This window comes from Embiotoca jacksoni, unplaced genomic scaffold (genome assembly GCF_022577435.1).
Source record: "Embiotoca jacksoni isolate LCO1_2020_lvr unplaced genomic scaffold, fEmbJac1.0.p SCAF_6, whole genome shotgun sequence".
Classification (NCBI taxonomy): Eukaryota; Metazoa; Chordata; class Actinopteri; family Embiotocidae; genus Embiotoca; species Embiotoca jacksoni.
The window spans coordinates 9693716-9717705 of record NW_027185414.1 but is presented as its reverse complement, the minus strand read 5'-3'; the positions used below and the strand labels follow the sequence as shown (position 1 = coordinate 9717705).

The 23990-nt window shown below is 38.9% G+C and overlaps 1 protein-coding gene across 2 annotated transcripts in view; it reads left to right on the top strand.

The window, feature by feature from the left end:
- The window catches only part of LOC138213083 (MAM domain-containing glycosylphosphatidylinositol anchor protein 1), a 171109-nt gene that overhangs the window by 86478 nt on the left and 60641 nt on the right, over nt 1-23990 (top strand). For both annotated transcript variants that reach the window (XM_069173935.1, XM_069173934.1), the window contains exons 5-6: nt 11210-11406; nt 15269-15401. In XM_069173935.1, coding sequence (XP_069030036.1) covers nt 11210-11406; nt 15269-15401 — 330 coding nt within the window. The remainder of the gene's footprint in view (nt 1-11209; nt 11407-15268; nt 15402-23990) is intronic.

Below are 23990 nucleotides of genomic sequence, written 5' to 3'. Positions count from 1 at the left end.
GGGGAAAAGAGGGAATGGAGTTATTCTGAGAAAAAAACCTAAATATTCATTAGAAAAAAAAAACGTTATTATCCTTTGAGCTTATAGAGTCCGAAATGTTTGGGTGAATAAAAAAAAAAAAAATCTGAAATTGACAACTTTACGAGAAAAGAAAGGCAAAATGTCAGGGTGGAGGTTGGGGATTGTCAAAGAATTGAAGACCTAATTAAATTGTACTTCCATAGATCAAATTATACTTTGTCTCACACATTTATGGCTTCCAAAGCATTAAAAACATACTTTTAAAAAAATGAATCAAACCTTTGTTGAAAATAAACAAGAGGACATGGGTGGAGGTGGTAGAGAACATTTTTCTTTTTATACTGGATTAGCAGAAACAGAAACATAATAATATAAAGCTTTTAACCTGTGTCCAAAGTGAATCATAGCAAGTGAATAATGCACCACTTTAACTCTCTGACTCAAAATCTGTTCAGAATTGTTCTGTGAAACTTTTGCAAGTGTTCCAGCCTGGGGAAATAATCTCTGTCTCTGTAAAACTGGGGAAGGACAGGAAAAACTGAGACACAAACAGATAAAAAATGTAAAGAAAGAGACAAATAAACCAGAGAATAACACTGGCAGAAATCTGAAATGGGTACCCAGTGGGTGCACTAGCACAAACTCAAGGTGTTAAATTTTGTGAGAAGTGAGCGAACTCAGCACTTTTGTTAGAGCAGGCAGAGCTGGTGGTGGTGAGTGCCGCACAAATCAGTCTGGAGAGTAGGCAATAACCATCAGAGCCACAGGCAGGTGGGGTTATTCTCTGCCATAGCGTTGCCTAATAAGCTCTGTGAAGAGTTTCCCTCTGGGTAAGTTCTGAAATAACACTTGGAGGACTGTTGATGGTCTGAAAAGCTATATTTTGGTTTAGAATAGATTCCCCATGATGGAGAGGGACTCAGTTTTGTCCTTTTTGTAAGGTAGAACAGACTAAGACCTTTCAAATACTCTCTTTTCTTTATTGTTGTCTTGCTGTACAAACTAAGTTATTGACTGATTTGTGGCCAAATGATACACTTGTAATATCTGTATTTGTATATATGTTGGCTGGTATGCAGATAAGACAAATCATGTGCGACGCAACTCAACATATGTGGAGCTGTTTGTGCGCACATACACAGTTGTATGATAGGTGGAAGTGGGTAGCTTTTAATTTCATTGTTTCATCAAATGCAATCACGTATATTTACAGTATGTGTTCTGTTTGTTATGAGAGTCCTTGTATATTGCACCAATTTATATAAAGATTTTCACAGGTATTTGTCAAGTAAATTGAATTGAGCTGACACAAGCATCTACAGTGGAAATCATAATATTGCATTACTGTGAAAAATTCATACTTCCCGGTAGGTAACCTTTCACCTTGTAAAGCTTTGTGACGTTCATGAAGGCCACAGGTTAAATCCCTTATGTCCAGAGTTAATAAATAGTTAATGTGACTGCCATATAGTCCAAAGGCACAATTAGAAACATGTACAAATGCTTACTCACTGACAATGGTACCAAAACGGTCTGTAAGAGTTCCACAGGAAGTACTCGGGTCAAAAATATGACATCATCTACCTCAGATTACTCCTGAAACTTGATCTACTGTATTTTTCTCAAAATTGAAGTGTTAAGCTGTGGCTGTTACATATTTATTGAGTAAGCAGGTGGATTTTCAGCATCTTGCTTTGGGCTTTTGGTGGGATTTGTTATTAGCTCCTGCTCAGAGCTGCTGAACCTTAGACCTGTCAGTTAGGAGATGGTAAAGATATGAGGTAATTCCCTCGCTCTACGTCATGAAGAACTAACTGTAATGAGATGGAATTATTGGGCGTCCAGTTATATTCATAGAAAAGCTTGTGGTCCAGTGTTAACACACATATAAGCAGTCACATCTCTATTTATTAGCATAGTTTCAGCAGGATTTATGTTCACGAGCTATTTGTAGTTATATTTACCAACCTGTCATCATAGTTTTCAGTAATTTTGTTACAATAGCAGATTGGTTGCAATGTACTGTAAATCTAATACAGAACACAATTCGTATAATTACAGACTTGGCATAAGACCTGGAAAATTGTAAATATGGTAAATGTACTGCATCTAAAACCACAAATATTATGAATATGTGGGACAGTAATGCACTCAATGGAATATTAGATAATGGATGAAACAGACAAGATAATGGATGTAAATTGATGGTTTCATTTAGTCAAAGAGAAGCAAAAGCCTGTCTGCTGACTGTCTGAAAGTTAAAGCTGCTATGAGTCTTTACTCTTGTTTTGTAGTCACCTTCCACAACTTTGTAAGGTCAGCTTATGGTTATGGTAAAACTAGCAAAGATAAAAACAAAACAAAAACACAATGCAAATCAAGAACATGGACTTTGCTTTTAAAATGTGCTCTTGGAGTGATAATAATTTAAATGGTAAGTGACCAGCAGGCTCGAGTTGTTTCTGTCATCTGATATTTTGACACAATATGAAGAATTGTAATGCACGTTTGACAGGGTCGCTTTTAACTTTATAGTTTTTAAAACATCTCAACTTCATTGCTGCTCCAATAAAGTGATAAAACCTATCCCAACTTCTCAAAAAGACAAGTGATAAGACTGTTTTCAGACCCATGTGTTATCTTGGGAGTCTCCTTGCATTTGTATATTTATTTGTTCACTGTCTCCTATTAACCAGGAAACAATGAAAGTAAAGTTGTGCCAGAGTACCACTTTGGTATCTGAACAGGTTTCAATAAAGGCAGTGCACAGATTGCCTCTGAGTCTAGTGTTTGTGTGTTTGTCCCACAACACAATAAGACAGGAGCAATTTAATAATTTGAAGAGCAGCAAAAGCCTGTATTATGAGGTATATGTCTACATGTGTTCTCCATACATATTATTGCCATGGTCCACAGTGCCACGCATGCCACAAAACTAATTAAATATACAGCAAGCCAAGGGGTTTGGCAGCGTGCACTGTATAACCGTGCACTGACACAATTGGAAAAGAAGCTGCATGTTTTTTGGTTTTTTTTTTGCCACCTTAAAGGAGCAGCTCCATGTGACTCTGGATGTCATCATACCCTTTTTCTTAAGATCAAAACCATACTAACGCAATGCATGGATCTCAGCTTTTACACCATGACCCAGACATCCACACGAACGTGGAAGGAGTAAGAAGGGCATCCTTTATCCACTCTGCTCCCCATAGATAACTTCAGAAGGCACTTACAGGGACACAGAAGGACTTTCTTGTTTTTTGCCCTCAGGGGCTACAGCAAGGGAACTCAGATTCATGTGTTATTTTGGCCCTGAGGAGTTTGTGTGTGTATTTGTTGGTGGGTGCATACTTGTGTGTTGGCATATGCATGTCTAGAAGTGTGCCTACTCTTGTGTAAATATATGCCAGTGTGCAACTTTTCTTGTGTGTGTGTGTGTGTGTGTGTGTGTGTGTGTGTGTGTGTGTGTGTGTGTGTGTGTGTGTGTGTGTGTTATTTAGCCCAGAGGCTGAGTGAATGAACTATGCCTCTGTGTCCCTTAACACCCTCTTTCCTGTCACCACCGCTGTGCAGCGACACTGTCATACTCGCAGTAAATAACTATGCCCAAATTAGTCTTTTTATGGCCTAAAATAATAGAGTCACACCATCATGAATGTTTAATATCTTTTCCCAGGCTCTTGGCTGACAAAAGCATAATTAAGGCTTGTACATAACGCGCTGGCTCAACGAAAATGCTCAGTTGTCAGTAAATTCATGAGTGTTAGTTTGAGAAAAGACAGTGTAATTCCTCTTAACACATGTTCCTGTTCCTGTGCCCTCCTATTAAACCCAACATTATGAGATGTAGGCTACATGACATCGATGGGCCGCACTGTTTTCTGTGTTCTTTGTAATCTTCAGGAAAGTTTGAGTGACTCTACAGAACAGCAGCTGTTGAGATTCATTTGCAGAGATGACTAAAATAGAATGTATACTTTTTGCTAAACACAGCCAAAATGCAGCCAGAATTTTTTTTAAACAATGGTCATTAACACTAAGTGGCTCCTATATGTACTTTTTGTGTTTACATGTAAACAGCAAACTAACCAAGGTCATTTAAACAATCATACAAAACTACAAAGGGATTTTTGTTCAGCTAAGAAGAAGCATAATTCTCTTTGTTACATCACATCACTGGCATACCAGCAGTTTTTTTTGTTCTTTTTACCTGTCTGGAAAACACTGAATGATGACATCCCTTCTCTGACAGGTCATTTTGGTCTCACAGGTCATATGTTTTTGTTGATGAATCTCATTTTTTTCATCTCATGTTCAGCATGTTGTCTGTGTTTACCTCTGTTAACAGACTCTGCTACTTGTGGTACCATATGTTTTTTCAGAGTCCAAACCACAATCCCATTTTACATAAAAGTCTTTTGAGTCTTGCATCATCTATTCTTGTCTTTTCCATCATCTGTCCTTATGGGCATCAAGCATTAACAAAGCGTGAGAGAGACATCATGACTGGTGTGGTGAAATGAGCAAAAACAAAAACGGTGATTTCTGTTATTACACTAAAAACTGAACAAGACAAACTGAGCAGAGAAAATCAGCCTAAATCAATCTTTACTTCTAAACATTGCATTTTAAACACAGGCAATGTTCTTGTTATTTCCAAATGTGGGCCTCGTGCATGTTTTATGCCCTCTTTAAGGCGATGTCTATGAGCAGAATGCTGAATAATTGACGAGAAGCGAAGCTGGATCAAACGGCAAGTCTGCCTCTGTTTGTGCCTCTCGGTACGCACAGACTTTTCTCTGTGTGTGGCTGTATGCATCTATGAAAGTTTGTGTGTGGGGTCGATAGTCTGTGTTTTCAGTCTCTGTGAATGTGTGCACCTATATCTGTGCAACAGAAAGAAAAAAAAAAGACAGTTGGTTGTTGTTTTCCTGTAGTTGGTGTGATGATCACTTATTACAGCAGACTGCATTTTGTTTACAGGCTGCAGTCTATATGAATAGTTTTTTTAGCTGACAGCTGTTTTCTACCTGAGAAAACAAATATTTGCTGCTCTTTCAGCTGTCATGCATCAGTCTTCTTATATCCAAATGGCCATCACAAAGTCACAAAAGCTGGATCTATCTTCAATGATATTTTTATGAATTTAGCATCACTAAGCTACCATTTTTGCCAATATTGTGGTTTACCTAAATCTTATCTTATCTTCGAAGTTGACAGGTAACAAAATGTGGTGATATTCCTGAAACTTCTCAAACAGCTCATTATTTGAAGTCATACAGTGACAATATCTTGTGAATTTTTTTGACTGGAATGGAAATTTGCTATGTGGGGCAGTTTGCTCAGAAATAAATTTACTTACTTATTTTTTATTATTTTTTTAAGATGAGGTTTTTTAGTGTTAGATGGATTGGAATTTGATATGATATGATAAATATTCTTTGGAATACAAACTTTACATTTGAAATATTTCAGTGTGATAGCGGGCTGTTTGCTATTCGCAATAGTCGTTTACGCTCCGGTTCCCCCTGTCCACCTACCCAAGTGTCCTTGGGCCAGACACGGAACCCAAAGTTCCTCTTGGTAGCGGGCGAACACCTTAAAAAGCTCTGCTCACTGTAAAGATAAAAATGAGCTATGTAAGCGCATAACATTTAACATTTGATCGGCTCTTTTGGTCCTGAGGCAATACCGTGCCACCTATTATCCTGTTTGTTGTGTGTTGTTGAATAGAAAATATTCCATGTATCCCATCTATTAAGTATGAGTACAGTGTCTCTTTTGTCTTTCTTACATGCATGCACATTTTCTTTATGAGTTATTATTTTGCAGATTAATAGATTCTGCAATGACCTTCAGTGGTCTGCAGTGATTACAGCTCCGTTTACTGGGAATAATACACTAGTTGTTCTATGTTACACAATAGGTACTGAACCTATTACTCCCACAATCACATCCACCCACCAAACCACACACACACATACGTATCACACCTCTATTGCACGACCACACTCAATTGAACCTGTCATCTTCTCTTTGGTCGTCTAATGGCCATCTACTCCAGGAGAGCTATTAGAGTACAGGACATGTTATTGGAAATCAAAGAGGATTTGGAGTCCAGGGTGTCCTCCTGCAGGGGAAAGGACACTGCAGAGGTCAACTTGTTACAAAAACACACTCAGTCAACTCTGACCGCCAGGATGGATTGCTTCTGAGTAAATCTCTGTTTCCGTCATTACCATAGTTTCTCTGGTTATTCCACTGACATTTTTGGGAAACTGATGGCACATAGGCAAATTTTAGGTTGATAAAAGATTCATACATGCAGCTGTGTGAAATGTTGTGAAATGACATTACTGCCTGGGTTATTTCTTCTAAACTTTCTCTCAAGATTTAATCTTCACGCTGGGTTAAAGGGTTTAAAATAGGGTGTAAAACTCTTGAAACTTCAGTGGGAATACAGAAATAGACTGTTTTTGTTGCTGTGTATTCTCAGCACTAGATGTCATTTGCTGGTAGTGTAGTTGCCAGATGTCAAGAATTTGTAATTAATCTGATTCCTAAGATAAAAAACAACGCCTGTACAAGCTTGCTTTTTTCTAGTGGATGTTCACACTACCGTATATGTTTTGTATTAAAACATCTTGAAGAGCAAACATGATTGAAATACTTTACCAAAATTAGACTGTCTTAACTTTTAGGTAATACCTTAAACATGTTAAGAATTTTTAAAGAATATGCTGTTTTAAAAGTGGGTTTACTGAAGGGTACATCACTTTTATTTTGAATAGAAATTAAGACTTGAGAATATTTAAAGCAATTTGAAGTAAAATACAGGTTTTTTTTTCTAACGATAAAGAAATTGTATTAGCAGGCAGCAGGTCTAACATGCCTGATCAAAACTGTTTGACACAATGTTGAATTGCCCCTTTTGAATTAATTTGCGTAAACCAGATAAGACAGTGTGCTTGAGATTTGTCCCTTTTTGTCTTACTGTCTTTATCAAAAAACATTTAAATGAAGCAAAATTTATGCATGAAAAATGATTGGTGTTTGCCATGAGGTTAATGTTCTAAATATAAAGTAGCAGCAGGTAAAGCAACACAAAAAGGGGCAGTTTGTAGAGACATTATAGTTGTCCACTTTCTAGCTGCTTTCTGTTTCTGCTGTTTTAGTCTGTGCCATAGAAACAGTTTTCAAGGATCCAGGTAATTCAAGTCGCTAAAATTAACTCCATTTCAATTCAGTGTAGGACTTTTCCTTATCTATAGTCTGTCTTTATTATTTTTTCTTCCATGCCTTAAAGTCTTTTCCAGGGTACAACGAGTACAATGCCCAAAAATAAAAATCTTTGTGTAAAAATCTGAGAAAAACTAAAAAGACTACATGGCAGTACTCCTTGCAAGTTGCTGTATATTTTACGATGCTATATGTTTTAAGTTTAAACTCAGCTAATACATATTTTAACAACATATTGGTCAAAATCTTTAACTCCCTTTAAGTTGAAAACAACACAAACATCATTAAATCCACACGGGAAAAATAACATTTGTTTCTTTTAAATCTATCCCCTTAATATCCCAAACGAACAGTTTTTAAAACAGGATATAATCCAGAACAAATATACAGAGGATTTTGCTAAAGGACAGACATAAATCAGAAATCTATATTTTTATTAGTTGTTAGGGCCGAAGAAAGTGTGTGCCACTGTTTATCACACAGTCTTAACGCTATAAAAAATACATGAATGCGTGCATCTGTCCGAGCTAAGGGCCACTCTAAGGGAAAACTAAAATGTCTTTGTGTCAGCACCACTGTGTGGTGTCTAAGCAGAAAACAATGCCAGACCCCCAGAGCAGCTTGAAATTTGAAAGCATAGATGTACATTAAAAGCTGTGGCTACCAAAAGCCGTGCAGTGCAATTGATCTAAGCTGTGTGCAAAGGCAGGACTTTGGGGAAATCAGAAGCTTCATTAAAGTTTCATATTGTATTTCTGTACACTTGCAGTTTCATCTTGTGTCTCCATTTACTTAAGGACCCAAACTGAGTAAAGTTAGACTCACCCTGGGAGTTTGCATTACGAAAGCTTTAACAACAACAATTGTCAAGTCAAAAGAAATTCAGTAAAAGTGGTGTCTCGTATAAATGACCCCAGTAAAGGGATTTTTGAAATATAAGGCCAGGAAGTTGTTTTGTATTCATTAAATGTTTTTTTTTTTTTTTTTTTTTAATATTAGTATAGTTTTTGTTTATTTTCACTGGACAAATGCACCAGTGTTGTGTTGATAATCGCAGTATGAATCGCCCATGTTTTAAAGATGATCATTATTAAAACAAACCAAACAATGCTCAGCATTTAATTATAACGCCAAAATGTATCACTTTATATGGGCACAGTAGGCTTTTTATGCCGTCAGAGCCTCTTGGTTGTGTATGAACACACAGTGTGGACCTCTGTCCATGTCCATTTACATGTGTAAAATCTTCTTCAGAATCTACCTGTCTGTATCTGCTTCTCTCTCTGTCACTCTGTCACTTTTCACTCTGTTCTCATTCAAACAAAGTGTCACGAAATAAACAGAATGACAGCAGATAGTCATGTTCACCCACTCTCTGCCACATGCACACACACACACACACACACACACACACACACACACACACACACACACACACACACACACACACACACACACACACACACACACACACACACACACACACACACACACACACACACACACACACACACACACACAACCGGGGGCATTAGTCAGCTAGGATTCCCCCAGCGCTGCAAATGATCTGTGAAAATCATACAGAAACCCTGTGCCAGTCTTGGACAAATTTACACACAAACACGTGCATGTGCATGCGCATATTCATAAATTCAATGATACAAAGGTGTTTGCTTTTTTGCCAAATCTCTTTCACACACACATGCACATGTGGCAGACACAGGAAGCAAATGTGTTTTAAGCTGGCCAGGTTTGAAGGCCAGTTGCTGGCGAAGGCTTTTAGAGTGACTGGTCGTACCTCGCTGTCTAGTTTCTTGCCTAGCCTTTTGTCTGTGGGTTGTTGATTCATAGGTGACAGTGTCCACAGGGAGATAAAAGCAATTGAAGCAGGTGAGCACTTCACAGAGTATTAAAATAAGCAACTTAGCCAAGTGTATGAAGCCCAACTTTTATTTGATATGACTTTGCACTATTTTGCACATCATGTATGCCCACCATCCACCTCAACCACCGGTAGTGACTCTTGTGCAGGTCATTAATGTGACGATTTATTCATTCAACATAGTCCAACCAGGGATTGCATTTGCCAATATGACATAACTGGTAAAAACAGTTTGATAGCATGAATATAATACTCTCTTTAAAAGCAATTCTCAAGATCATGGAAGGGTCTGATTGTTTTTTTATATGACATATTCAGCATGACTTCATTTTCTTGCCCGTGCATCACTCAAGTGGAATACTCAAATCTATGGGATATAAAAAAATGCTCAGATTTTGTATTTTATTTGATAAAACAACTGTTGTCCCAAGTGTTCACATGTAGTGTTTCGTGTTGTACCCATCCTGACTCGCCCCTTTTTTCCAATGATATTCAGGCGATGTTTCTGCACACTGTATTTTCCTGAGCTTTAAAGCATGCAAAGTAGTTCTATTACAGCTTATGAATTAGTAAAGTTTCCCATGACCCTGTGGCTCGCATGTCATTTAAAAAAGAAGTTGTTGTCTCATGCAATGTCGGGTTTGTTTGTAGCCACCTGAATGAGCTTAAGTTGCCCCTGTGTGTTTATGTGCCAGTCAGTCCTGGAGCTCTAACCTTCAAACCACAAAAGTGCTCTGATTCTATTGCTGTGCTGCACACACTTTGATGTAGTTCCAGATGTGAGTTTGTGTGCACGCTCGTGCATGTGCCTGTGTGTGCGTAAGACACAGCCTTCTTGTGACAGCTGTGCCCTTTTCAACAGCACACTCAAAAATCAAGCATGCTTATCTACACATTGCTTCTCTCAAACAAATACCTCCCTCCTTCTTCCATCACACGAGCCCTGCTATGCTAACATTTGATGGTGTCAAGAAACACTGTAGGTACAGTTACATCTCACCTCTTTTCCATAGCTTGCACTGTGCTTTCTTGATGCGTGTGCTGCAGGTGAGATGGGTTGACACAATTGAAAAGAAGTGAGGGACAGAAGCAGTGAAGAGAAAAAAATAGGAGGTGCAGGAGCAGGAAGGAGAGGGGTAAAATGGAAAGGCAGGAAAAGGGAGGAACCTATATGGTGTTGGTAGAAATTGTTTCCATAATGTTTGAAGTCTGCAACAGTCCAATTAGGCTGCAAAGAATCGGGATTACACACACACACACACACACACACACACACACACACACACACACACACACACACACACACACACACACACACACACACACACACACACACGCACACACACACACACACACACACACAACTCTACCCTGTAAGAGATAGAGGCAAAGAGCGAGGAGGACAGGATAGAAAGGAAGGGATGGTGATGTGGAGTGAAAGTGGCAGTGAGTTTTGGAGAAATGGCAGAAACCAGGGGAAAGCAGCCTCCATGCTCATGACAGCAGCTGAAATCCTATCCACTGGAGGAAAAGGGAGACGACACTCCCATGAAGAAAATGCACAGGAAAAATGTGGCAGGGGGGTTGGGGTAGAGATAAAAAAAAAAAAATGACAGAAAAAATATATAAATGCGGGGTGTGCGAGATTCACAGCAAGAGAGGGAAATGGCAAAACGCAGATTGTTTGGACATTTGCTTGTTAGAAGCCATGATAAATAGGCGACTGTTTGGACAGTTTTGGTCAGTGTGGGTAGGCAACTCAATCAACAAACTACATTTGTTTGCCCTTATTTACAGTTGTGTCCCAGTTACCAAATCCTCGTCCTGCCACACATGATACTGCCAATGTTTTGCACAGCAGAGATGACAGTATACCAATGAAAATCTATTTGTACTTTCCATACAGGAATTTGTACTTTTAGAAAACTGTATCTTGTGGTTTTGTGTTCATTTTGGTGCAAAAAGAGCTGAATAAAGAAGCATCTGGGATATCATAATCAGTAATCAACCCCTGCAGCAATATCAGTCCTCATGATTTTATTTATTGCTTTTTTGCTGTGTTTGCAGACCTTAACAAACCAGTTCTGACGGTGCACCAGACCATCAGCGATGTGCGTGGCAGTTACTACCAGGAGAAGACGGTCTTCCTGCGCTGTACCGTCAACTCCAACCCTCCTGCACGATTCATCTGGAAACGCGGGAGCATGCTCATCGAACAGAGCAAGGACAACGGAGTGGACATCTACGAGCCTCTTTACACTCAGGTACACATGAACACATACACAGCACAGATGCAGTGCCAGGTGTGCCGTCACTCCATGCTGTCTGCTTTTAGCCTCACCAAAACTATTCCTACTGAGTTGTATCATCCTCCACTATCAAGTTTTGTCCTTGTCTTGGCAAAACTATTTAACTTGCTTCTATTGATTTTTTTTTTTTCCTACTGGTTTAACACTTGCTGTTTACATGGACATTGTTATAGTAGTGTGTTGTAACCCTGGTACTTCAGAGTCTTAGGAATTCCACTGACCCTTCTCTAACCCCTCCCCTGCACAGCAATTGTCCAATAACTTTAACCTTAACTCCGCAGGACAGGTCTGTGAGCTATGATTTTCTCCACATGTTGAAACCATGTGCAAAGACTTGCAAAAAACTTGAGTCAGAGAGATACTTGGCATTTGAAGACTACTGGATCACGTAATGTCAGTTTTTGTTAGCTTTTCTACCACCACATAGGCTATATAAAGCCATAATATTTGCAGTGAATTAAACAGTGAGACTATCTGCTCTTATGCAGTCGTTACAATGCCCAGCTGTTTATGCAGTCCATCTAAGGCCAAGAAGCATTTCATACAGTATTATTTTGTGAGTTACAGGTCATGGTACAAAAGGTCCTGTTCACATATGGTATTTCACCACGGTGTTGAATCTGGTCCTCAAGTTAGCAGCTCTGTCCTTCTCTTTATTGCATTGGGGCAAACGTTAACCTCCAGCTGCCCCAGCCAAACTAATTATGTGATATTTGTCACATTTGCCAACAATGTTGGTCCTCACCAAGGCTTTTTTTTCATATAATATTAAAAGTAAAGGATACTGTTTGCAAATACCAACTAAAAGGTGTAAATATATCCTCTGTCTTGGTTTTCCAAGAAGGCTTCTTACATTTTGCTTGTTCTCTTTTGGGATTTTTTTTTTTTAACCACCTGTGATACTATCTTAATTAGTCAGCTAGCTACAGCTGATAGACAATGTAATTTCAGATGGAAAATCAATGACATCAAAATGAAAAGGCTGCTTTTATCAAGTTAATCACCTAAATTACAAATAATTATAAGGTTAAACCTCCTCCTGTAATTATTGTAAACTGCACATGTCCCATGTGCCGGGCAGCAACAGTAACTAAGGGGGATGAGGTTTAGCTAAGGGTAATGATTAACGATCAATGCTGTTGACTGAAATTTTCTTTAGATAAGACTACAAACTGCCATTACGTATATTATACTGAAATGCTAATCATATTCATCAGTGTTCATTGCTGACCTCTCTGTCAATAGAAATAAACAGAAACACAGGTAGTCAGGCAACTAGCTGATCATCCAGTCAATTTGTCATCGGTTAGCCTGCAATAACCAGTAAGTTAACAACATGACCACTGTCTCCAAGCCTGATCCCCCGGATAAGCATGCAATGGTTGCGTTAGCCCAGCATTTCTATTTTTCTCCACTTATCAAAGCATTAGTCAGCCACAATGTAGAGCCCCTCGAGTTCAATTAACCAGCCAGCAGAGCTCTTCCCAGGGCTGCCTAAGACACTGTTAGCCCACCGCCTACTGTATCAGACATAAAGTCTTGATCTGAAAACCATCATCAGTGATGTCAAAGGAGATGTTTGACTGCTTTTGTGTGTCCAAGACAGTGTGTCGCCATGAGACGCTATTGAGATAGTAAGTGGCATGGTTTCACGAATAGGGAGAGAATGAATGGATTTAGTTTTTATTTTTGTACCGACATTTAGATCAGTTTCATTTTCCTGATGGTCTCATACGAAAGCCTTTTGAAATGTATCATTTATATAACTCCATATGTAAATCTGAAATGCTTCGGTTGATAATCAGGGCATGTCAGACATACACGCACAGTGTGTGTGTGTGTGTGTGTGTGTGTGTGTGTGTGTGTGTGTGTGTGTGTGTGTGTGTGTGTGTGTGTGACACTGCGTTCATCTCGGTGTTTTTGACCCTGTTTATTACACTGCAGCTCATCAAAAATTCAAATGACTTTTACACAAGATTACAACCCAGTTTAGAAAAGACTAAAATAGAAGCTTTGAGCTTGTATGTGTAATGTGATGGAAATGCGGTCATATTAGATTTATGTTTAGATTAATGGATATACACTACAGTGCATCCAGAAAGTATTCACAGCGCTTCACTTTTTACACATTTTGTTATGTTAAAGCCTTATTCCAAAATGTTTTAAATTCATTTTTTTCCTCAAAATTCTCCACGCAATATCCCATAATGACAAAGTGAAAGTAGTTTGTTTAAAATTTTTGCAAATCTATTAAAAATAAAGAACGAAAATATAACACGTACATAAGTATTCACAGCCTTTGCTCAATACTTTGTTGAAGCACCTTTGGCAGAAATTACAGCCTCAAGTGTTTTTGAGTATGATGCTATAAGCTTGACACACCTATTCTTGGGCAGTTTCTCCCGTTCTTCTTTGCAGGACCTCTCAAGCTCCATCAGGTTGGATGGGGAGCGTCGGTGCACAGCCATTTTCAGATCTCTCCAGAGATGTTCAATCGGGTTCAAGTCTGGGCTCTGGCTGGGACACTCAAGGACATTCACAGAGTTGTCCCAAAGACACTCCTTTGTTATCTTGGCTGTGTGCTTCGGGTCGTTGTCCTGCTGGAAGATGAACCTTCTCCCCAGTCTGAGGTCCAGAACGCTCTGGAGAAGGTTTTCATCAAGGATGTCTCTGTACATCGCTGCATTCATCTTTCCCTCCATCCTGACTAGTCTCCCAGTTCCTGCCGCTGAAAAACATCCCCACAGCATGATGCTGCCACCACCATGCTTCACTGTAGGGATGGTATTGGCCAGGTGATGAACGGTGCCTGGTTTCCTCCAAACATGACGCTTGGCATTCAGGCCAAAAGAGTTCAATCTTTGTTTCATCAGACCAGAGAATTTAGTTTCTCATGGTCTGACAGTCCTTCAGGTGCCTTTTGGTAAACTCCAGGCGGGCTGTCATGAGCCTTTTACTGAGGAGTGTCTTCCGTCTGGTCACTCTACCATACAGGCCTGCTTGGTGGAGTGCTGCAGAGATGGTTGTCCTTCAGGGAGGTTCTCCTCTCTTCACAGAGCAACGCTGGAGCTCTGTCAGAGTGACCATTGGGTTCTTGGTCACCTCCCTGACTAAGGCCCTTCTCCCCCGATCGCTCAGTTTGGCCGGGCAGCCGACTCTAGGGAGAGTCCTGGTGGTTCCAAACTTCTTCCATTTACAGATGATGGAGGCCACTGTGCTCATTGGGACCTTCAATGCTGCAGACATTTTTCTCTACCTTTCCCCAGATCTGTGCCTCGATACAATCCTGTCTCGGAGGTCTACAGACAATTCCTTGGACTTCATGGCTTGGTTTGTGCTCTGACATGCACTGTTAACTGTGGGATCTTATATAGACGGTGTGTGTCTTTCCAAATCATGTCCAATACACTGAATTTACCACCGGTGGACTCCAATCAAGTTGTAGAAACATCTCAAGGATGATCAGTGGAAACAGGATGCACCTGAGCTCAATTTTGAGTGTAATGGCAAAGGCTGTGAATATTTATGTACATGTGATTTTTTTCATTTTTGATTTTTAATAGATTTGCAAAAATTTCAAAAATGTATTTCACGTCATTATGGGGTATTGTGTGTAGAATTTTGAGGGAAAAAAATGAATTTAATCAATTTTGGAATAAGGCTGTAATATAACAAAATGTGGAAAAAGTGAAGCGCTGTGAATACTTTCCGGATGCACTGTATGTGCCTTTTAGAATAATCATACAAATGGATGTGGTCAAATAATTTTTACAATGTAGTAGACTAACATGATGCTTTTGTGTGTTGTTTGTCCCAGGGTGAGACCAAGGTGCTGAAGCTGAAAAACCTAAGACCCAAGGACTTTGCTGATTACACCTGCCAAGTGTCTGTGCGCAATGTGTGTAACATCGAAGATGAGTCTGTCACCTTCAGGCTCACAAATGCCACAAGTAAGTTTATTGAGTTGAGTTTTCTTTCTTTTTTTAAATCACAAAGACTAACAAGTGCTTGGAATGCTGCATGCACAGCACATGATTCCAGAAAGTCTAGATTTTCTTTTTTTTTGCCATCAATGTCTTGTTTGACTCTCGCTCTGTTTTTCTCTGTCTTTGATACTTCCATCTTATTTGACTTTTCTCTGCATGCTTGCTGTGTCTTGGCTCAGGAATCTCTCGCTCTCTGTCGCTTTCTCTCATTGTTAAAACATCGACCATATTTACTTGTGCAGGAAATAGCATGCTCCTTTCACACTTCCTCTCTCTTCCTTTAATATAGCTCTCTCGCTCTGTCTTCCTTTTTTTTTCCACTGTTTTTTTTCACTGGCTTATCCCTCTCCACTAAAATTTGCTCTGTCTCTTTATCCTCTTGCCTGCCTCCCAGCGTGCCATATTGTCTATCTGTCTTATTTTTCTGTTGCTGAGAGCTCATCTCAGACCCGTCAGCTGTAATTCAGTTGTCACACTGTTATCTCCAATTCACTCTGCACCGCTCTGTCCATCTCCACGCCACCGCCCAGCAACACTGTTACTTACGACAACATTGTTGCCGTTGACAACCCTGTCAAGTTTGTTACGGTCAGACCGATACACCACAAGGCAAAGGCCCGTGCTTGTGCAGAATTTTTTTGAAAATTATTTTCCTACTGTGTGTTTTATTTTTCTCCGCTACCCTCCCTTTCCTTTAACATCGTTTTCTAAATGCAAGCCAGTTCGAATTTATACTGGCATATCTTGCGAGACAATTAACTGCTTTACAGCTTTTCATGTAAGTGTTTTTCACACCCATTATCAGTTATGTTTGATTCCTTTAAGTAACTTGAATGTATTCATTTGAGAAAAAGAGCCATGTCAAATTTTATGAAACATGCTTCCTATAAACAAGAGTATGGGGTTTGTTGTCAACAGCCATTTGAAAATAAGAGGACTGTTCAGGGCCTCTTGTTTTAATCGTTTTTCTTACTCGTGGTCAAAAGGCCTCTATAAGTATGACCAGCAAATGCGGAAAAAACAAATTTGTACTGATGGCTTTGACTGAAAGAAGGCTGTTGGTTTGAAAAGCAGCTTGGCATCCAAAACATAATGTCTTTAAATCTCTAAATTGGAGATTTAATTGTGAAAATAAAAGATTACTATGATCCTCAATCTCTAAGGACCTCTAAAAATCTGCAATTAAAGTATTTTTGCGTTCATGCAAAAATCGAACAACAAGTGGACTGGCAACCAAGATGTAGTCCGGCTCATAACGCTGGAGGGAGCTTCACATTTACTTGACATGAGGGTGTTTACAACCTTATCATCTAACTCTCAGCAAAAGTAATTCACTGTATTTCCTAAAATAGAAAAAAAATATGTCTTATTGTCTCTGTGGTCAAAGACAATAAGACATATTTTGTTCTGGAATAAAACTCACCTGTTTAAAAGATAATTTATGCTCAGACTAGTTGAACAAAATTGGTGGAAATTTCAAAATGTTTGGACTCACTTTCTTTGTGTGCATTAATATAACTCAGGACAGCTATATTAAAAATGAAAAAATACATGATCTTTTTAATGGCAAAAATGTTATTCCAGTCTGATGCAGTATTTCAGTCACAGACTAAAGAGTATGTTGTTGTGATAGGCACAAGTTCCCATGACGTATACAAATGTGTTTAGAGACTTTAAACTGAAGAAGAGGTTATCAATTGAGCAATAAGGCCTCTTTGAGATAAGAGACAAAGTCTCCCAGTCTTCTAAAGTAAGCTGATGTAAGCTGAAGGTGCAATAAAGTTAAGCTGAGAAGAGACCAAGTTTGGCATCTTTGTGAAACAAGAAAGAGAAAAGGAAAGCAGCTGCAGGCATTAGAAAAGAGGAGGAAATGAAAGCCTGTGAATGAATCAGACAGGGATGAGAGATGGAAACGGCTTGTTGAAATGCTCCTGAAAACAGAATGACGCTAATGAATCAGCCTCAGGTAAATGTACTGTAGCTCACAGACATGATGTTAATAATTAGAGCAGATAGCACACTGGAGCAGAGATGATGAATGGTGGATTATGATAAAATAAAAGGGGTTTTATAAAGAGAGATCAAAATGCGTATGAGTTTTACAAATATTTTCCAACACGGTCCATTTCCTAGTGTTAAAATCAACAGGTACTAAAGGAAAGCAAACAGGTCTTAATGTTCCTGCTGTGTGTAATACAGTAGGTGTTTCTCACTCCAGGGTTTTCCCCAGCCTTCCTTTCCTCCCTTCGTGGGCTCCTGCGGCTGAGATCAATTGTATGCCCACAGCGTAGTCAAGACACACACACAAGCATGCACAAGGACGCACGCACGCACACAAACAGAGAGAGAGAGAGAGATACACAGCGACCACAACAAAAAGCGTCTGGCTGGTGCTGGCATCAGGGATCATAGACTTGCCAAAACAGCCAATCTGTCTGGACCTTACAGCCTCACACAGTGATGGAAAACACACTCCTTCGTGTGTGTTTCTCTGTGTGTGTAATTATGATAGCAAAGCACTGAAAATGTGAAAAAAGAAACAAAGATGTGTGATTGTGTGTGAGTGTGTCCCGGCTTTCACTTCTTAACCTGTTCCACAGTGCAGACATTTATGGAACAAACAAGTTGTTGGAGTAAAGAATAGAAAGAACTCTAGTCCAGGAAAAATATGTTTCATTGATTAATCACATTTCCCAAAAGGGTTAGGGTTACGTTAAGGGTTTATTAACTGCATTAACACATTTCTTCACCCGTTTAACAACACCTTACATTTTCCCATCAATGCAGTTAACTCACCTTCAGAAAACTATAGTTATCAAAATCATAAACACCCTATTTTTTGTATCTGTTTCAAATCAAAAGCCCTGTAGCATTTTAGTCAAACTTCTTAACAAGGCTTTAATTGTGAAACATTGGCATCATTTGTGACTGAAATTGAGCAATAACACTTTAGATGAGTAATCAAGAACAGCATTTGAAAATAGAATGATTATTGGATATAGTTCTTGACTTTACTAAATTAAAGTGTTTAAAATACCTTGACTACATTATTGACTATTTTATGTATGTAAACTTGCCTCCACAGTGGTTACACAACACTAGAAATGAGACACAACTTAACAGTGTGTTCACCGTGCGCATGCACTTCGCAGGTGCACTCCAGTACTTCAACAAATAGCACTATGATATATTCAAAGTTATGGTTGTTAATTAGTTATTGGTGAGTCTAAACGTATTTCAGCCACGTTAATCTCAGAGACAATAGCCCGTACAAAAATAGCCCTTTTCAACCTAGTGTAAACATAATTATGTTATCTAAGATCATTACATCTCTAGATTCTGGATCTTCCAAATAACATTGAAATAACTGAAGTAACGGACACGGGAACATAGAGATAAAGAACGGAGAAATACACATGGGGCAAAGAGAGGGGCAGAAATAAACAGATGGACACAGAGACAGAGATATAAATTTGTAAAAGAGGAAAGCAAACAGTGAGCTGCTTTGTTTTTTATCCTCTACAATATTTATCTAATGATCATATTTTGATATTCCCCAGGAGTTTCCTCTTTGTCCTTGTGGCGTCAGTCACTGCTTATATTGGATCCATCCAAGTAGGTCATGCCATCACTGCTGATTCACCGCACAGGGACAAGGAGATTGATTGATTTTTATATCATAATCCCAGCCTGGGATTTGAGTATGGGGCCTCTGCCCTCCAGTAACTGTCGGCAACGACCAAATCCTCTTCCCTTGCCTCTCATAAAAAAGAACATGGGGGCAATGCTCCAGAGCTTGTCACGTTATTTAATGTGGAGTACAGGAATAGAGGGGGTAATGGAACAAGAACAGGATGAGTGAAGGGATGGAGTACATAGCATCAGACTGACTTTCACCATAACTGAAGGTAGACAATGACATGTATTACTTGTTTAAAAGTACAAGGGAAATGTACATGATCAAATAAATATGAAAAAAAAACTTTCTTCTAAACTTCTGCTTTATATTTAAGTTCTAAAAGTTTTTTTTTCATCATACGTTCACATTGTAATATGACAATTACGACAGAGCAGAAAGAGAGAAGAGAGGGCACTTTATTTTACCAAGTTCATTTGAAGCTAATAACTTGTGCCATGAGTTAAATTATTAATCTGACCCAAAATGGTCATGGGCACAACGAGCAAAAATGCAGAACTGATTTATTTCTAACCATCACAGAAGTAATTGTCAGCTTTTGTTAAATAATTTACAGTTAATACACATCAGAGACTTTTTGATGGTTTTCAAGTGCAGTGCCTTTGATTAACTTGGAGGACTCTTTATTAGTCGGCTTCAGGTGTCATTGTGATTCTTTGTGTTCTGTTGACATAAATGGAACAAATGCTAAATCACAGAAAAATTAAACAATGCTAGAGAATAATTATATTCCTGTATAATGTCAGTGACAGGTATGTTGGATGAAAGAAAGAGACACACACACAGAGACACAGCTTGATTTAAAGCTATTGACAACCCTTCAGCAAACTGAGTTAGACAGTAAATCTGAGATATGGCTTGATTCACTATTTTATTGACTATTGTAACGCTCACTACAGTGTACCTATACAATAATATGACAGTCGTACAAGTCCGCAATAAATATGATTAGATCAATAGGTGGCAAAGCCTACTTCATATGAATTCCTGTTGAAAACTTGAAGATCAATGGGCAATCTGCAATAATCCTTCGAGCAGTAGTAGGACATTGTACTGCATCTGTGCAGTCAGTTTTATATAAGGCTATAATCCATGGCTGAGAGGGGTTATGTGAAAGAGAGAAAGAATCAGAAAAAAAAGACACAAGACACAAAACGTAATTTAAAACACCAATGATTTGATTGAAATCAGTTGCTTGTTTATCTGTTACAGTGCTTACTGTTTCCTGATATTTTTTTTCTTGCTAATTTCCATGCAAATGTTTACATTTAACAGATCATGCATGGATATAGGTTAACCACATCCCACTGGGATTATTTCACCATTCAGTTTGTGAATTTGTCTGACATTTCTTCATCAGTCTCACATCCAGGCAAGTCAGGGTGTGGACATACAGCCACACCACAGGCAAGAATCAATTTGCTTGTAAGGCTGCTTTGATCATTTTCTTTGTGGAGTCATTGGTTGGGGCTTTAAGAGAATTTCAGATGTTCTGTACTCCCTGAGTCTAAACTTTTCCGCTTTAAAACATGCTGCTTTAATTATCCGGAGATGTTTGAATGAGCAGGCACACCCTTTTCTGTAATGCTCTGCTTCACACTCCGAATTTCACAGATTTGCCACCATGAGAAGGATTATACAAGTAGTAGATACAGTACCAATATCATTTTTGACATAATTGTCAACCTGCATTTCTAAACTCTATCCTCATGTAGTCCTGTCCTGGCTTCAGATTCAATATTTCATCCTGTTCTGTCCTAAAAATACTGTTTTCAAACTGACAACATTTCATTGCACAGTATTTAGCGAACCAATCAAACTGTAGATTTTATATTTCTTTCATGCTGTTGTGGTGCATGTTTTCAGCTACAGTATTTTTTTTTTGCAAGTCCTTTAATAATAAATGATATGCACATATTAACATCGATATCCCTATAAACCAGTTGGTTGAATATATACAAAAACAGATATCCACTATGAATGTATACAGACAGACTCTCATACTGAAATAAACAAAAAAAGGTGAAATAAACAAAAACTACACACACATAAATGTAAACACACTTTATTCCCTCCTTTTCAAGTATTTTTCTGGCAAAGGCAAAAGAAGAGGACTAGTGCTCATGGTGTTACACTTACACACAAGCCTAAATGTGCTCTTCGGGCACATTTAGAACAAATAGAGAAGCTCTTAAAAGCCTTCATTTAGTCAGGCATATGAGTTAAAATATTGACCAGTCTTGACTTTACCGGGTTTTCATCAAGGGAGAAACTTTGGGTCAAGCTATAGACAATCTGTTTTTACTAATTCTGTCATGGTGAAGACCCGCGGTGATTGAAACCTGACTAAATACAGACTTTTAATCCATTTCTGGAATTTATTTCCTTTAATCTTCACTCACTTTACATAATCTGTTGTATTACTGCAGTCCTCTTGCTGTTATTTTTATGATGGCTTTGATTTATATAATGATGTTAATAAAATCTAAATGGAGGTCCTTCATAGTCCATTTTACAGTTGCACATAAACTGTATATTATTTCTAAATAAACAGCAGGCCTGAAGGCAGGCCACAGTGCAGTGCACGCATTTGGGGGTTAATCTCCTCACCTTGCTTCAGGGTGTTTTGTGTGGGGTAAGAACCACCAAACCACACAAGGAGCATTTACTCCTGCTGGCACCAAGCATCAACAGCAAAGCGGTGGTTGCTTGTCAATCTCCATGCCCCTAGGCCAACCTGCGACCCCACTATATTTTTTACTGACATTGTGGTGACAAGTACACAAAACACAAACATGCAGCTATTGTTAGCTACATTTTCATCTAAACCTGTTTATTTCCATCTGAATTCCCCCTAATAACCCTTCTGCCTATACTTCATAGATAAATTAAATATCAAACAGGTAAAGCAACATGACAGTGAGAGAGGAAGCTTGTCAAAGAGGAAACAAAAACTACAGGAAGCAGGAAGGATGAAGCCCAGAGACGGAGACAAAAAGAAGTATAAAGACAGATATTGAAGATACAGAGGTGACAAACTGACAGAGAAAAGCAAGTGAGAAAGTGTAAGCGTGGAAGAGAGAGGCATTTGTTACCTGGTTGTAAACCGCTGTGCTGCACATAAATCCCATTACTTTGGGAAGAGCGCTGGATGATCCCACCGTTACCGTCACCCACGCATCCCCAGGAAATTGAAGCTATAATTCTCAAATCCTCGGTTCCTCCCCTTTGCTTCACTCTCATATTTCTTTTTCTACTTTCCAGTCTTTACAATACTTTTGCCTTTTTTTTGTTCTTTGGATTTAACGTTTCATTTGTTTAGTTGTTTGTTTTGCAAAATTATTGCTGGAGCCAGTCTACAGAAAATTATGTGAAGTGTGTGGTAGTGACTAAACCAAGGTGATAATCAAAAACAATGTCAATGCACTTGACCTTGTGAAGAAAGGTGTTCTTACAATGTCAGGACACAAATGCGTCTTTTCAGTTTGAGATACACTGTGTTTGATGTCATGCATGTAATCAAATAAGACACAGATGCTCAACTCCAGGTTCTGTAAGTTTGAATGCATTTAAATCTGATTTCTCATTAATTTTCATTGGTCAAGTGTCCCACCATTTCTTTCTCTGTTGGCAATAAACAAAGAAATAAAACAGTTCTGGCCTTAGTTTGTTTTCCTCTCAAGGAAAATACACCAATGAAGATGAAAAAAATACTTGAGACAATTTGCCTGCTATTCTACAGTAATGGATTTAAGTAGTTTCTACGCTCAGAGAGAATAATACAAATAGTGACGTCTGCTTCTGTGGTCTGTGGGTGGGTTGAACTCCACATTTATCACACATTGTCGTTAATTACATATTAGGCCTGAAAAGCTGCATTTTTGGGGACGTGTCTGTTTGATTGACAAGCCTGTGGTGCAGTCAGGTTTCTGCTAAAGTTGGGCAGGGCATAGTGTCCTTGTGTTCCCAATCAGATCAACTCTGCTCGTCCAAATATGGTAACTTCTGGTTCAAAAACATATCCAAAATCTCAAGATGGCGACAGCCAAAAGGAAAAACCCTGGCTTCAAAATGGCAGTTCACAAACTAATGGGTAATATCACGTGTGGTTGCCGCTTGGTACTATTGCAAGACTAAAAGAGAGACTTTTACTTACAGCCTATTCCCCGTCTGCCTGACTTGCATTCTTTCAAATATGTCACAAACACATGATGTGTGCCACCTTAGAATTACCCTTTAACCAACCATCCTCACTTAACCCGACACTTTATTTTACTGTGACTATATTTAACAGAGAAATAACCAAACAAAACAGTTTCCATGGGGGTCCGTTCAATGCTTAAAAAGCTTTGCAGACCTACAGGGGTTTATTTTCCTAGTACTGTGATTTGATACAATGGGAGTAGACAGTGCTATTTATGTGCTGATTGCAGCTGTTACACCAGTGAAATTTCTTGTCAGGTTTGGGGCCATCAGTAGTGAGGTTAGCTAAAGAGATACCCCATTAGTGTGTGTGTGTGTGTGTGTGTGTGTGTGTGTGTGTGTGTGTTTGTGTGTGTGTGTGTGTGTGTGTGGGTGGGTGTGGGTGTGTGTGTGTGTGTGTGTGTGTGTGTGTGTGTGTGTGTGTGTGTGTGTGTGTGTGTGTTCTGTAAGCACATTTTGCACCCATTTAAAAATACAAACATATCTGAATGTGTGCACAGCCGCATGCTCGCTGTTGTATTGCTAGAAACATGCATCTGTAAACTGGTTTGTTCAGCCACTGTGTACCTCTTTCATTACAGCAATAGCAATCTATTAAAAAAGAGATTAGATGAGAGGATGTCCTGCATAAAGTATATTAGGGAAGTGAATCA